The sequence below is a fragment of the Oryzias latipes genome, chromosome 18, assembly GCF_053564925.1.
Source record: "Oryzias latipes strain Hd-rR chromosome 18, Olatipes_Hd-rR_3.1".
Taxonomy (NCBI): Eukaryota; Metazoa; Chordata; class Actinopteri; order Beloniformes; family Adrianichthyidae; genus Oryzias; species Oryzias latipes.
In genome coordinates, this window is record NC_136254.1 from 5706867 (window position 1) to 5722197 (window position 15331).

Consider the following 15331-nt stretch of genomic DNA (forward strand, 5'->3'; position numbering starts at 1 on the left):
GTCGGTCTGAGTCAACATTTCTAGGGCAACCGCTGTCGCCAATCAAATAATCAATCAATCAATCAATCAATCAATCAATCAATCAATCAACCAATCAGTAAGCTTGTTCCTTCCACTGAAAGCGGCTTGGGAGAATCTGTCAATCAGCAATCAAGACGGGGGCCAGCAGGCATCGCATGCTTTTACTGAGGCATCTGGTTGGTCAGTTTATAACTTGAATCACTTGCACTTTGGAATAAATATCATTAAATAAGAGGATTATCAAAAGACATGTTAAAAAAAAGTTATCAGATGAAGAATGAAATATTCTGACCAAAAGAATGACTAAGTAACAGCTGTTTATGTCTCTATAGAAGTCTATGGGATTTTGGCTTCTGGGAACCAGCGGGTACTTCCAGTTTGGACACCAGAGGGGAGGGGTCACTCAGTCCAGTTCTTTTATACAGTCCATAGTGGGGAACAGCAAACCTTTTAGTTTAACTGGTGCTGTTGGCCTACAATGCTGCTTATTTTCATGATTCTGTTAATTGTGCTGTGATTACTGAGACTGAGTGAATCTGAGTGACCTTCATGGAAAATGACAAAAGAGGACGCCAGTGTTGGAAGTAAATCATGAAAGATTCTGCACGAGTGTTCTTCGGACAGAAAAAAACATTAGCCGTTTATTCACAGGCACATACATTTTGAAAAGTTCATTTGTTTGTTTTTCAGTAAAATTATCGTTTGATTTTCTCAAAAGCAAAAGGAGTACCAACAATTTAACAAAACAAACAAGTAAATAAAGATATGTAAAAAGACAGATGTTACGTTCGTGTGGAGTTCTTTGAAAATTTTCTTCCCTCTTTAAATGTAGTTCTTCATTTTCTGTAGGATCAAATCGTTTGAAGATAAACTAGAAGGAGCTGCATTTCCAGACGAAGATGCAGGACTGAGAATGCTATGTTACCCTACGAAAATGAAACGTAAAGGATAATAATAATAATAATAATAAAATTAAAAATAAAGAAATGATCAAAATTGACCATAAATAAAGAGAAAACAGCTCAATAACCAAAAAAAATATATTTCTGATCATTTCCAGAGCCGGGTCTTTAATCGGTGAGCTTCTGCACCAAGGATTCCCCGTGTATTTCAGTGGAGGCAGAAATCCTGGAACATCTTGAAAAGTTCCAGGATTTGACCAAAAGTCATAGCTGGGAAAAGCAGAAAGAGCTGAACTTTTTAATAATAGACAAAATTGCAGAAAAATTGTAGAAGGAGTTACGTGCCAAAAAATGATGAAAGATACTATAATAAAGAAATGAAGAGAAACAGAAAAACAATGAAGTGCTTCTCTTGAATCAGTCCTGATGTCTTAGTCTCTGAAGTCCTAAAAGCACCAAGGCTGCAAACAGACACCACATCAGCAAGATTTTCTAAAAGCCCATACAGGGTGTGAGGATCTACAGTGGCTGGCCATTCATACACTTTAGCCATATGGATGAAGCAATAAAAACAACAACAATCCGTCAGATTGTTTTTTCCTGGTTTGTATGAAAATAACCCAGCAGTGATAACAGCAAGGGGAAAATTAGTGCAGTTTCCAATCAATGAAGACCCCCACCCCCCCCATCTCCCTTTGAGTGAAGGCACATTACACTCGGAGAAATTAATTTTTTACTTTATCGCAGGCTGAGATATTTATCAGCAATTGTGACTTCATGGAAACTTCTAAGCACCTACAGGTCATAACGCAACAGATACAAAGGTTGTATTAATCTTATCTGTGGTGGCTCCACCCTTCAAACTTCCGACCTCCAAGGAGCACATCCATATATTTAAGCGGTTCACTCATTTCCCATTGCTCACATCGGCATCACAGGAGACAGTGGTGCTTCCTCTGCAGCCTCAGCGGCTCTCCATCACACACAGCCCATCCCGTCATCCACCCACCTGCAGCCGCCATGTGTACAGGAAAGTGCTCCAAGGTGGTGGCCATCTCCCTCTATGTGCTAGCTTTGGTCTCCGTCATCTGCAACATCATCCTTTTCTTCCCCGACTTCAAAAGCGAGTTTGTGAGTGAGGATGGGAAGGATGGACAGCCGCGGATCACTCCGGAGGTCAAGTACATGGGAGGCCTGATCGGAGGAGGAGTCATGGTGAGTACCTTCATGCTTTTTCCTTTCCACACCACGGTGCGACGCCACAATGGAGGAGGTTCACCTGCGTCCCGATTCCCTCTACCTTTCGAATATAGTCACTGCTCGTCCCTGATGAGCTGCTTTCCATCACTGTCAAGCTTCATACACACCGGGCATTAGTCCTTGGCAAGGATCTCCAAATCCATGCCTCCAGGGCCGGTGTCCTGCTGGTTTTTCAGAAACACTGCCTTTTTTCCTGCCGATTACCTGGATCAGGGGTGTTTAGCCAATAAGAAGCTTCAAGGGCAGGTTGGTTGGAAAACATGTAGGACACCGGCCCTGGAGGCCTGGATTTTGGGACCCCTGGTCCATGGGGTTCACACTGGACATACATGAAGGGGATTCTCCTTATGTTTCTGGTGTTTACCAGAGCATGTCCGCCACTTGCAGTTGGAAGAGGCTTGTTTGCGAAATGTCGAAAACGGTGCAAACCGTGCGAATTTCGCTCCAGGCTTTTTCTGTCACAACTTTATTCCGACATATGAAAGAATTGGCGCCATAGAATTCCAGCCGGACACAAACAGCAGTTGATAAATTCTCCTTCGTGATCAATTTTCAAACCCTTGGCGCTTAAATGTGTCGTTTAAAAGGGACGCCATCCATTTGTCATTTTAAAGGCAAGTTGAACCTGGTTTAACTTTCAATGGCCATATGTATTGTACGAGCACAATTGTAGAAACTTGAGTAGCAACCCGTGAACGCAAGACTTTAGAAATGTGCATACGCCGCGTTTACATAAACTTTCTATTGAAGTGGCCACGTGAAAGCGTGTTGCTGAGGCCGGTGTGAACGTAGCTTTAGTGAATGTGGTACCATCCCTCTCTTTCTGCTCTGAAAAGCAGCATGACCCCGACCATGATAGCACCACCTAATGCTCATCTTTGGATGCTGTCGGAACCTCTGTGTCTAATCTGTGCTAAAGTACAACAGGGATTGGATCAGACTTCCTCGCTCTTTAGGGGAGGTTCCCCCGCAGCTCCGGAGGCAGAGTCACAACCCATCAGAGGGTTAATGATTCCATTCCTAGTCTGTGCAGCCTGAATGTCAACGTGCCCTTGAGCATGACATTGAATCATGCCAAGCTGGAATTCCTGTCTGAAAAGAGCTGTTGGCTCTGTCTATGTCCTGGTTTCTCTGTTTCTGCCAGTGGTCACAGTATTACTCCACTGACTGCAATCGCACACCTGAATGTGTGTCGTTTCTTCTGTGCAATTAATCATTCTCTGAAGGACGGCAGCAGTCATGGCTGCACTCAGGAACCGTTTGGTAATCTAACCTCAATCTGACCCCAGAGGAGAGCAGGCAATGCGACCCAACCAAAACAAAAAAAACAAAAATCAAACAAAACAATACCCCGATCTCTCAAAGGAAGTCGTTTCACATCTCATGAAAATGGTGGACCCTCCCACGGAGGCAGAGCGGTTGGGGGTTGCTATGTTGATCAATGACATCTCCTCTCATCTGTCTCCTTTCTGCACTTAGATCCTCATTCCCGCCATCCACATTCACCTGACCAGCACCAAGGGCTGCTGCAACAACCGCTGTGGGGTGAGTGTGCACACGGACACGCGCTCCACGGCCTCCTGCAGCCGGAGGAGGGCTGTATGGAGCGTCTCACATGGGGAGGACATTCAAGAGCCCCCTGACCTGTGGGACTCTCTTTGGACTGACAGCTCGTGTTCTCCCCGCAGATGTTCCTGTCCATCGGGTTTGCAGCTGTGGGCGTGCTCGGCGCCATATACAGTCTGGTTGTATCCGCTCTGGGTCTTGCTAACGGTCCAGTATGCTTCTGGAGCAATACAGATAATCTTGTGCCACAGTGGGGAGCCCCTTTTGCGAACAGGTGAGGCTACAAACCAAATGCATTATGGGAAATAGGTTTGAAAACTATGCTGAATGTTAACACCAACTCTGCCCTCTCTGTGCTGTACAGCTCCGGTGCATACCTGAGTGACAAGGATATCTGGGATTGGTGCCATCTGCCCGATAACGTGGTGGAGTTCAACCTGGGCCTGTTCTGCACCCTGCTGATCGCTGCGTGCCTGCAAGGCATCCTCTGTCTCATCCAGATGGTGAACGGGCTGTTCGGCTGCATCTGCGGCACCTGCAAAGACGACGACGACGATGTAAGACCGGAACACTGAGGGGAGTTTTTGCTCCTGCACGTTTTCTCCAAGCAGCTCTGACGCTCCGCTCTGTCTTCTCTCCTCAGTGATCTGAGTCTTCATTCTGCGTCCGAGTCTCAGCGCCGTCACGGGTCACAACCTCCTCCTCCATAATCTGAGCAGCAGAGGCGGACAGACGGATCCTGAAAACACAAAACCCACCCCTTCCTGTTCTCCTGGTGTCATCTTGATTTTTATTATTTAAAGAGTTCACCCTGGACTATTTCAGGTCCTTTACAGATCACAGATTAGAGTGTCGATGTTTTCTTCATTTGGAAATGTACTTTTTTTTTGTTGAAACATTTTGTAATACAATTTTGTAAACTAGTGAACACAACTGGTCAGTTGTGGGATTGTTGTACCACATTTGGAGCTCCTGTTTGTTTATTTATTTGGGAAAATGGGGAAAAATTTGAATGAAATAAAGAAAACCTCTGAAAACAACTGAAGCAGAGAGAATTATATGGCTAATTTCTTTTCCTTCAAGTCATAACATTTGTGATCTAAATTTATGTGATGTTTCAGGACTAAAGTCGGTACATTTGGTGAAAAAACCCAAGTGTGGGTCTGTATATTACAAACAAAACAAAAAGTGACAAAAGAGTAAAAGATTAATAATTAAATGTAAGATGAAAATTGGTCTACCATAAAGCTATGCCACAGTAGACAAACTTTTATTTCTGACAAAAACTTTTTGTTAGTTTTTAAAGTAAGACTTCAATATTTTTCAAATGTTTTCCCAGTTATTGTTCATTTTAAATGACAAAAAAAAAAGAAAGAAAAGGATTTCACATTCAACATCTTCCTAAACCCAAACCCCAAAAATCGGGTGAACCCTCTGAAACACTTGTACCTGGGCGTCATCCTCAAGCTTCTTCTTAACTTCCGAAGCAGCAACACAAACACCCTTCGGTCGACTCACACCCTGCCTAACACTGACACCTGGGGGCGCTTTAAGGGCACTTAAATGCTCCAAGCAGCAGCAAAGAAAACCGCCAGGACCAGAATCTCCATTCTGCAGCAGAAGGGGGTCTAAGGGCAGGGATGCCCAGTTTAGTTAGTCTGTCTAGTTAAAGTTTTAGTATTATCCTAATAAATACTATACATTTATGATCCTTTTTGATTGTATGTATACCTTACAATTACCGGGATGAAGCCCATTGAGACGACTGTTAGTGTGAATTTGGGCTATATAAATAAAATTGGATGGAATTATTGAATTGAACTCTGTTTCGTCGTAGAACTATATCATCCAGAAGGATAAGGTCTAAAAACGTGTTGCCAGCTGAGGAAATTAATAAGCATGAGATAAAAAGTGAATGAGTGCAACACGCCTTTTAAAGTTTGAATGAAAATAAATGGTTCTTTTACAGTGAGGTGACAATAAACAGTGGTGATGCTTAAAAATTAACATTGAGAATGTAACTTTTTTCACAAAATAATATTCGTAACAATAATAATTCTCACTGATGTCTTAAAAAAATTGAGAAGTATAATATATCTGTTTAAACCACTGTTGCCTGTTTTCCAGTTTTTTATTTGGACGTAAAGGAGCAAATTCTTGATAATCATGATAATCAGATAATAAAGAAAAAGATCATTTACAGTCAGATCAAAGTAACCAGAGACGAAGTTCAAGGTTCGGTTTTTTTTATCCTGAAAAATGCTGGCAGTGGTCTTAACATGAGTGCAAAATTAAATATTGCCACGTATGGAAATGAGAGCGATAACAACTTGATGGTGTAGTGGTTAGCACTCTCACCTCACAGCAAGAAGGTTCAAATCCCAGCGGGGTTCCTTCTGTGTGGAGTTTGTAGGTTCTCCTCATGCATGCCAGGGTTCTCTCCATTTTCCTCCCAAATCTTGCTTCATCAGTTAATTTGTTATTTTGTAGTTGTTGTTGCCCTACAGCACACTGGCAACCTGCCCAGGTAGGTAGCGGGGGATTTGCTCTAGCAACCCTACGACCCCCACCCCCCAAAAAAAGGGATTCAGCAGGCTTGGAAAGTGGTTGGAAAGAAGCAAACTTCTTCTTCCACTCAGTTTGCTTAGTTCTTTGAATTTCGACACATAGGAAAATTTCCAGCACTAAAGCATCTGAACTACATTCACATTTTTTGTGTGTTTTGAGCTCTTTTTAAAGAGGAACTTTTTTGGATCGTTGTCTTGCTGAAAAACCCAAAGGGGTCCAGGTCTTTGAGGTTCTTATTGATTTTCTGTTAAGGCCTCCACCACCTGTGTTGAACCATTTCTCTGCAGGATTCTATTTCAAAAAGGATTCCCACTTCCTATCCCTCACCACCGTAGATGAACCTTAAAGCCTTTTTGAAGATTCTGTAACACTTCCTCCTGTGTTCGGACCGTTTTGGGTTTGTCCCATTGACAGTACATGGGAACTGAACCGAGCAACCTCTCCAGCACCCGCTGGTCCCAAAAAGCCAAAATCCCATAGACTTCTACAGAGAAATAAACAGCTGTTACTCAGTCATTCTATTGGTCAGAAGAACCATTCTGCATCTGATACCTTTTGTTAAAACGTAGTTGATAATCCTACATTTTCTATCACGTTATTTTGATGTATTTTTTTTATTTTTTTTTATTTACCAAGGCTGTGTCCCACCAAGGTGGGGTAGCCTAGACAAGGCACACAATTTTTGATGTAGCTCAAGTAATTCAAGAATTTGACCAATCAACTGTGTCAATTACAGTAGGTGGCCTCAGGTTGAACATTTGAAACGTTTGATTGACAGATTCACCCAAGCCCACTTCCAGTAGAAAGGGTGTGGCCTTCTAAAGTGCTCACTCCTGATTGGAGAGAGTGGTTTCAATAGAATTGAAGATGGGCCAATCACGGCCTACTGAGGACGTGTGGTTCCAACATGGTGACGGACATATCGCAGAAAAATGGCGACGGAATTGAATTGAATTGCTTTGAACTGGAAGCGAGGCATTCTCTATGGGTGACGTCACACACCATTTGTCCAGTTATGTATCATGAAGTCAGTGGGACAAACTTTAAAGCCTGGGTTGATCTTGTTGTGAGTTTGGAAAAATCCTGATGGTTTTGTCCACAGTCACATTCCCAATGCAGAACTGTATGTAGTCCAACACTGTTCCTGTGAGGGTCTCCAGCTCCCGATGGTGGAATAAGTCCCAGTCTGTCTGTTGGAAGCAGTCCTGTAGCATGGGAAGGGCATCGTCAGCCCAGTGTGTGCACCCACTGACACTGTCAGAGACAAATTCACTTTATTAAGCTCTCAAACCATGACAGACGTGTGCTCCGTCTCATATATAAAAGCCATCCATCTCCCTCCACTTATCAGGGACCGGGTCGCGGGGGCAGCAGTCCAAGCAAAGATGCCCAGACTTCCCTCGCCCTGGCCACTTCCTCCAGCTCCTCTGGGAGGGACCCCGAGGCGTTCCCAGGCCAGCCGAGAGACGTAGTCTCTCTAACATGTCCTGGATCTTCCCCGGGGCCTCCGCCCAGTGGGACATGCCCGGAACACCTCTCCAGGGAGGCGCCAGGATGTATAAAAGCAACACATATTATGTTCAAAATAAACCTTAATTTTGGTCTATTAGTTTGAGCACAAATGTAAAATGGCCTGTTATCTGTCTTACTTGGTTTATATTTTATCCGTCGGTCTGTTATCATAAGGTGATCAGGGGGACGTCAGGGGTCTTTCAGGAGTCTTGGGAAGATTTCCAGAACAACAGAGCTGCTGTTCTAGCAGGGAGAAAAGACTTCTTCTCTTTATTATTCCACTTATGAGCAGGCAACGCCGGGACCGCCCCCTCCTGAAACAGCTCCTCCTCCAGACGGTAAAAGGTGAGATCACAGCTCAACTCCTGACCTCACTGCTTTACATTTAAGATAAGCATGTGAGAGAGAAAGGAAAGTAAAAATGTGTCGACGACCGGTAACAGAGATGAAAGAAGCCGAGACCGCTCGCGTTCCAGCAGAAACATGTCGGACGTCTTTGTCTCCCTGACAGTCACAAAGTCTGACCTTGAATTGTTGTTTCGACCTCGGCTGACAGGAATCAGCATGTCTGACGCTTCGGGGAGGTTTCAAAAACGCTCTGAACCGAACGGAGGACAGACAAACCTCTTTGTTCGTGCGGTTGGAGCAAAAACAGGTGTAAACAGACAGCAGTGAGCAAAGGCCCAATACAGAGGACTGAGCTTATCCTGCAGCCATCAGAAACCTCAGTGATGGCAGCTGCTGTCTGCAAATGACTCACTGTGTTCTCTCTACAGAAAAACATCTGGAAGAAACCCAAATAACCAGGAAAAAAGAAATTATGACAGGGTTGCAGATGAGATAAGCCTGAAGAAAAATGATCCAAACTGGTTCAGGCCAGTTCTGCAGGTTGCTACTAAAACACTTTGCATTTGAAGCAGCAATGTTCATTTAAATCTACTTTTTGTGTTTGTTCAGTGCTCTAACTGTTTTTCCCAGAGCCAACTCTCTGAAAGCGCGTGCAGACCCGAAGCTTGAGGTTTTTTGCGTACTACCGTCAGTCCCATGACTGAGTTTAACCTCAGATCTGGAAGGTCACATGTGCAAAACCAGCAGGTCATGTGGAAAAAAAAAAGATGCAGTCCATTAAAAAAAGAGCTCAATTGTGTTGGGGGGGAAAGTGTCTGAGAAAAACATCACTGATCACAGGAAACCACAGGAGCAGCGCATCTGTGCAGATCTCCGTGTCCCTCTAACCAGACAGTCAGCCTCAGAGCAGCAGTTTTCTGAAACCGAAACTCTAATCAGGTTTGCGCTTTCGCAACCACATTCAGACGCTCTGCAGCAGCTAATTAGATTTGTAAAAGAGGCTGAATAATCCTTAGGCGGCGAGCCCTTTTAAGCTTCCTCTCTGCTTCACACTGCCAGGTCAGGATGGTATTGGATTGACCGACTGACCTGAGAGGCGAGTCCTGGTCCTCCTGCTCAGAAACTTTGTTGTCATGCCTTGACTTTTTTGATGATAAGGGCCTGTTTGATGAGCTTTTAGGGTTGAACCTGTCCCGGCCTCCTTTAAAGCTGGTGAGAACTGCCAAAAAAGTGAAACAAAGCTTGAACTTCATTTGAATTCTGTACACGCCATCAACAATATGAAGCAATATGGCGTCTGTGGTCCGTGTAAGTCCCAAACTGGCTCTCTGCGAGCTCAGCAGCTGCTCCTGTGCTTCTTAACCTCCATCACAAAGACTGAGGGAGGCGAGTGGCAGCTTTGCTCCTTAACCTGCAGGCTGGCCCCCGCCTGCATCAATAGGATGATGGATCAGAAATCACACAGATCAAGGATCTGTCATTTCTGATCCATGATCTGAAGCAGCGCCTGCTCATTTATCGGAGCCTTTTGATCAGAACAGGCTTGTCAGCAGAAAATCTTAGAGCAGGTCGAGCTGTGCGTGCGTGTGTGTGTGTACGTGTGTGTGTTCCTCTTCCTCTTAGTGAAGCTCAGATCTACACAACATTTATGTGTGATATACAAAGCAGAAAGATTTGGAAGTGTTGAGCATCACAGGTTAAAAAAATGCAATCAGGAACAGAACAGGAAATTTTTTTGCAAATAATTCAGATGAACTGAAGCTAAATTAAAGCCACGAGCAACGTTGTATGGCACGCCCCCGCTGGCCCCCATTACCCCCTTTTATGTCTGTCATTGCTGGCTGAGCGCTTGCTTCAGGGCCTTCACTCCCCTCCAGCCTGGTCAGAGCTGAATGGGACTTAAATTCATGAAAATGGTCCAATTTTCAAAAGGACTGTTTTTCTGTTAATTTTATCTCCATCGCAACCATGTTTTATTTTGGTCACTTGGGGTTAACAAACCGGTTTATGTAATTTTAGAAGAATCTGCTAAAGTAATTTTTTCAAATTCCTTGGCAACAGAGGTTTTTTTCATATTAACCACGCCCACATTCCTTATATGCTCATATTGCATGTTACATTGCTTTGTTCAAAAATAGCCAGCAATTCGTGTGTTCAATTCTCACAATTATTGTGGTAAAAATGCCTAAGCAACAAGGAGACGCCCCCCTCTTTGAGAGCTCACAACACTAATGCTGTTCAAAATCTGTAAACTTTATTTACATTATTTTTTCCCCCAGTAGCTTTTCAATAAAGATTGAGGTGTTAGGAGGCAATAGATTGAAATCCCTTGGAGGAGTTTAAATTTGTACCAAGAACTAAAGGTGACATATACACATATACATATAAATATATGTTTTTTTAATTTTAATTCAAAATGGCAGTCTTTTACTGAGGTCAAAGGTCAACAAAACTTCAGCTGAAATTGTAGACGTAAGCTGGCAGCATTGTGTGAAATTTTGTCAAGATCGCTTTGAAAAAAAACTTTTCTTTTCCCATTTTGTGAGAAAATAAGAAAATCACCAAATTTTACACAGCTGTAGGTCCTGTGGCCATCCCATAATAATTTCAAACCCTTCTTTTGATGTCCCTGACACGTGTGTTTTGGTTTGGTAAGTGGATTTGGAAATGTTGACACTGTTCACATCTTTTGATGGTTTCTCCTTCTGTGTTGTAATCCTTTTTTTGTTTGTTCGCTCTCAAAAATGTATTTTCTCCGGGCATTAGGGAGTGTGACTGGGGCAAAATATTTGCTCAAAGGCACAGGAAGAGAGAAGAAATGCGAAAACAATCAGGTCCTTCGGTTCAGGACTTCTGCAGGTCGATTTGCTCAGAACTTTGGACTAAACCAACGTGGGGTTTTCTGGAAGTCCCTCATGAAAGAACCAGCAGACTTCTGATCGGCGTGATTCACAGCGGGGAAGCAGTGAGACGCTGAGGATGAACCTTCACACACTAAACACAACAAACACAAACCACTTCTCTCTCCACATGAACTGCAGTTCCTCAACACAAACAACACTTCAGTGAACAGCAAAGCTGACATGAAGTGTGTCACTGTGACTGCACTCTGGTGAGCGCCGACAACCAAACTGGTTTGACAGGTTGGACTGTCAAACCAACCGGTTCTGTTTCAGAGAACTCACACTCCTCTTCAAGGAGATGAGGCAGAACTTTCCGCTTGGTGGCTGGAAAACCCAAGATAAAGACAGAAAGAGACTTTGAAACTTCTGTTAAAGGTAGAGAAGGTGAAGAAAGGACATTTGATTGATGATCCACTTCAGAAATCCACCTTATATGTTTACTATTTGCTCCAGAGAAACTCTGAAGGACTTCCACGGCTTCACTTTTAAAAATCCACACTGTGCCGTCGGCTCTGCAGTGAGCCACCCACATGCTGCTATGTTTGCCACCATCTTTAATCAGGGGTGTCTGCTTTGGATCAGAAAGCTCTGGTTTTCTCTCCTCCCTTTAGATCTGGCAAACATCCCAGCCAGAGGAATGACAAATGGAGACCAAGTCGCCCTTTGATGATGTATGCAGCCTCTCATCCCAAAAGCATCAAAAAGAGCCGTCACTGTTCAGGTGTCTGATGGCTCAGTCGTAAAAAAACCCCAAAAACATTGACACATGAGGTGAGAGGGAAAGTGAACAATTTAACAAGCTATAAAACTACTTGATGGATAGAAGTTGGAGTGATTAATTTACAGAGATCTTATAAGCTGATACGTCCACAATTACAATCAGCCCTTTGGGAAAAATCACTAGGAAAGAAAAAAAACAAGCCTGAATGAAAAAAAAACCCTTTGAAACCAGTTGAAGTTAAAGCAATTTGATGTGAAAGGATGTAAAGACAATGTCTGCAAATGAAACAAATACATTGTGCAGCATGGATACTTATTGGTCAGAAGACTAAAGGCCTGTACACACCGGGACGAATTCCGCCCGCGATATTCTCCGACGTTTAACGCCTCGTGACTAAACAAAGGGCACCAATGTGAGTGTGCACACCGACGCGAAAAATGCCACGCGTAAAAGCGTCATTTTTTAAAAAACGCCTCGGGTTCATTTTTTTGGTTTGACGCGCCGCGTCAAAAACTATACGACCAATGAGAATGGCGCTTTTGCACACGTGTCTGGAGCTTCTGAAGTTACAGTAAAACACAACTTGGGGGCGCTCAAACACAAAACTGTCTTGCTGAGCACATATACCAGCGAAGAAGATAGACGCCAAGTAGCGTCTATACTGCCGCGAAGAAATAAGACGAAAAAGATGTAGTCACTGACGGACATTCTAAAATATCCCCGAAAACGCTCATGATACATTTTCAGCTCTTGTACCAGTCGATAAAACTCCCCATGTTCTTCTCTTCTCGTGACTATGGATGTACCCAAAATTGACGTATTTTCCGGCGTCTTTCATCATTCTACAGAACAATAATTTCTTCATCGCTGGAACTGGAGCTGGAGCTACTGTTGCTGGAAATATTCATGTTTTCTTTCTATGATTCTGACAATCGCGTAAATACCGCTGCGCCACCTTTTGTACAGGGGTATTTCTGATTTACATTAAGCGCCATCTAATTTCAGGGAATGAAATTGCATGTTCGCTCGGCTCATCGTCAGCGAAAATCGCCTGGGTGTGAACACAAAAAACGTGGCGAAAAACGCTGGCGAAGAACGCTGGCGAATATTCGTCCCCGTGTATACGGGCCTTAATGCAATAAAAAAAAACTATTAAATATAGAACTAACAAAATAAATTAGGGATGCACCAAAGTCAAAATTTTAGGCCGAAGCCAAATTATAATCTGAACGCTTGGCCGAATACCGAAAAGTGACCCAATATCTAATGAGGATGTTGAGTGGTTTTTCAAATAAAACAAATGTTTAATTTAAATGTTATCATTGAAGCCTTTCCACTAAGTGAGCGAGTGCATTTCGTTAACATAAGGCTATGCGTTCACACAAAACGACACAGTATTAGGGCCAGTTTACAAACATTTATTTTAACGACTTTAAAGTTCAAAATTTATGAGAAAAAAGTCATAACTCTTAACCTACGAAAATAAAGTCGGAAAATGACGAGAAAGAAAACTCATAAATAACTACAAGAAACACCAAAGTTGCCTGTTTATCGGAGCCAAGCGATTTGGAGAGGTACACGGCGCTCTGACAAAAATGGAATAGCAGTCCATTTTTTATTGTGTTGCAAACACTGTTGGATATTATCGAAAATACACTAATGAGGCTAAAGTGTAGCGTTGTCAGACTGATTTTTTTTAGGTGTCACTAACAAGATTGGCAGTCAGCGCAGTCACAGTAATGTTTGTTTTAGCCTAATCAGTCTGTTTTTTTATGTGTTGAAAACAAGGTAGGGAGCTACATTTTAGGCCAAGTTAGCTAACATGGCTAACACGGCTAACGTGGGTAATGCTTCTAACATGGCTAACGTGTAGCGTGTTACAAACAAGTTCTAGGGTTACTGTGAATGCAGTTGATAAAGTCCGACTGACTGATGGACATATTAAATGTGACACAAATTCAAAAATGGACCATTTATTGATCGTTGCGTTCTGTTATCCAGTGTGTCCAATAGTTGAGATGGCATCCACTAGTTCCAAGGGGCCAAAAACCCATAGACTACTACAGATAAATAAGCAGCTATTACTCGGCCATTCTATTGGTCAAAATAAGCATTATTGTATATATATATATATATATATATATATATATATATATATATATATATATATATATATATATATATATATATATATATATATATATATATATATATATATATATATATATATATATATATATATATATATATATATATAATACTTTTTTCTGACATGTTTTTGATAATCTAAATGTTTTTTCATAATATTTTTCTTTATTGTAAGTTATACAACGTATAAACTGAGCAATCAGATGCCTAAAAAAAAAGCACCAGGTCTCACGTTGAGTGTTGGAAGTGTCTAACAGATTCTGAAGGCCTGCTTTCAAGTGGTAGGGGTGTGGTCTTCCAGCAAGCTCACTCCTGGTTGGCGAGAGTAGTTCCCTGATCACTCGGACCAATTTAGATGAATCACTACTTACTGACAATGTCTGGTTCCAACATGGCAGAGTCATGAAAAAATGGCGACTGAATAGACTTCATGTGGTTGGAGCTGGAAGTAAGTCATTTTCTGTGGATGACGTCCCACTCAGTCAGTCCAGTTCTCAGATATACACAATGGTTATATACACAATGGTTAAAACTCTTGGGTCTCAAAGGGAAAAGAAGTGTGGCAAAGGGAAGGAACAAAACTGTTTCCAGAAGATGTTCTCCTCTATGAAGGACTTCTCTGTCAGGATTCACCTCCCAAAGATGAATCCGAAGACATGTAGGATTCTGAAATTTGGGATATAACTTTGAAACATCAGACATCAGAAGAAACAGAGTCAGATGTAGGCCTGTGCTTCAAACTGAAGTCAGCGGGAGAGAGCATCACAGTGAAATGGATGAAGAAAAGCTGAGGCTTTAGATGAAGGCGTGCAGAGGGGAGGTGTTGTCCTTATCAAAGCTGACTTTCATCAAGCTCTGTTCATAAAATAAAAGCAGGAAAGGATGGAGACTCTGGACCCTAATGGGATTGTGGGTTTTTTTTTTGGGGGGGGGGGGTCCAAAGGTCTTGTCACAATGAAGCAATTATGTGATGAAACAGTAATGAAACTCCTTTCAGGACATCCAGAACAATTCACTCTTTCAGTTTGGAGCGATACCTGCTAATACGAAACCCCATCATGAGTCACAAAGAAAGAGTTTGTGAAACAGAAGGACACGTCATCCGAACGCTGGACAAAGTTACTATTGTTGGTTAGGAGTCCCTCCAGAAGGGTTAGCAGATATGTGCTGCTGGCCGTAATCCTGGTGTGTGGAAATCCTCATTTTTGCCCAAAAGTTTCATATAACAGATGAGCAGATAATTGTGGAGCAGACGAGGACATAAGTCTACATTTGTCAGAACTTTGTGTGAGGCTTAAACTAGTTTTGAAATAAAGTTTTATTGGAAGAAATATCTGTGTTCCAAAAACTGGAGACAAACATCTATGTCTCCAATGGACTGG

General features: G+C 42.5%; 1 protein-coding gene across 1 annotated transcript; it reads left to right on the plus strand.

Annotated features, from left to right (window-relative positions):
• The first annotated feature begins 1809 nt into the window (after positions 1-1809).
• tm4sf21b (transmembrane 4 L six family member 21b) lies at positions 1810-4794 on the plus strand. Its single transcript, XM_023948866.2, has 5 exons — positions 1810-2138; positions 3663-3728; positions 3872-4023; positions 4114-4306; positions 4393-4794. Exons 1-5 carry the CDS (start codon positions 1944-1946, stop codon positions 4393-4395), a joined length of 609 nt encoding a protein of 202 aa, XP_023804634.1. The 5' UTR covers positions 1810-1943; the 3' UTR covers positions 4396-4794.
• The last annotated feature ends 10537 nt before the right edge of the window (positions 4795-15331 follow it).

Excerpts from the sequence above, each read along its gene's own strand:
- tm4sf21b (XM_023948866.2), top strand. The coding sequence starts at position 1,944 with ATGTGTACAGGAAAGTGCTCCAAGGTGGTGGCCATCTCCCTCTATGTG. Across the intron at positions 2,139-3,662 it reads TGATCGGAGGAGGAGTCATG|ATCCTCATTCCCGCCATCCA; the intron begins GTGAGTACCTTC and ends TTCTGCACTTAG. Across the intron at positions 4,024-4,113 it reads GGAGCCCCTTTTGCGAACAG|CTCCGGTGCATACCTGAGTG; the intron begins GTGAGGCTACAA and ends TGTGCTGTACAG.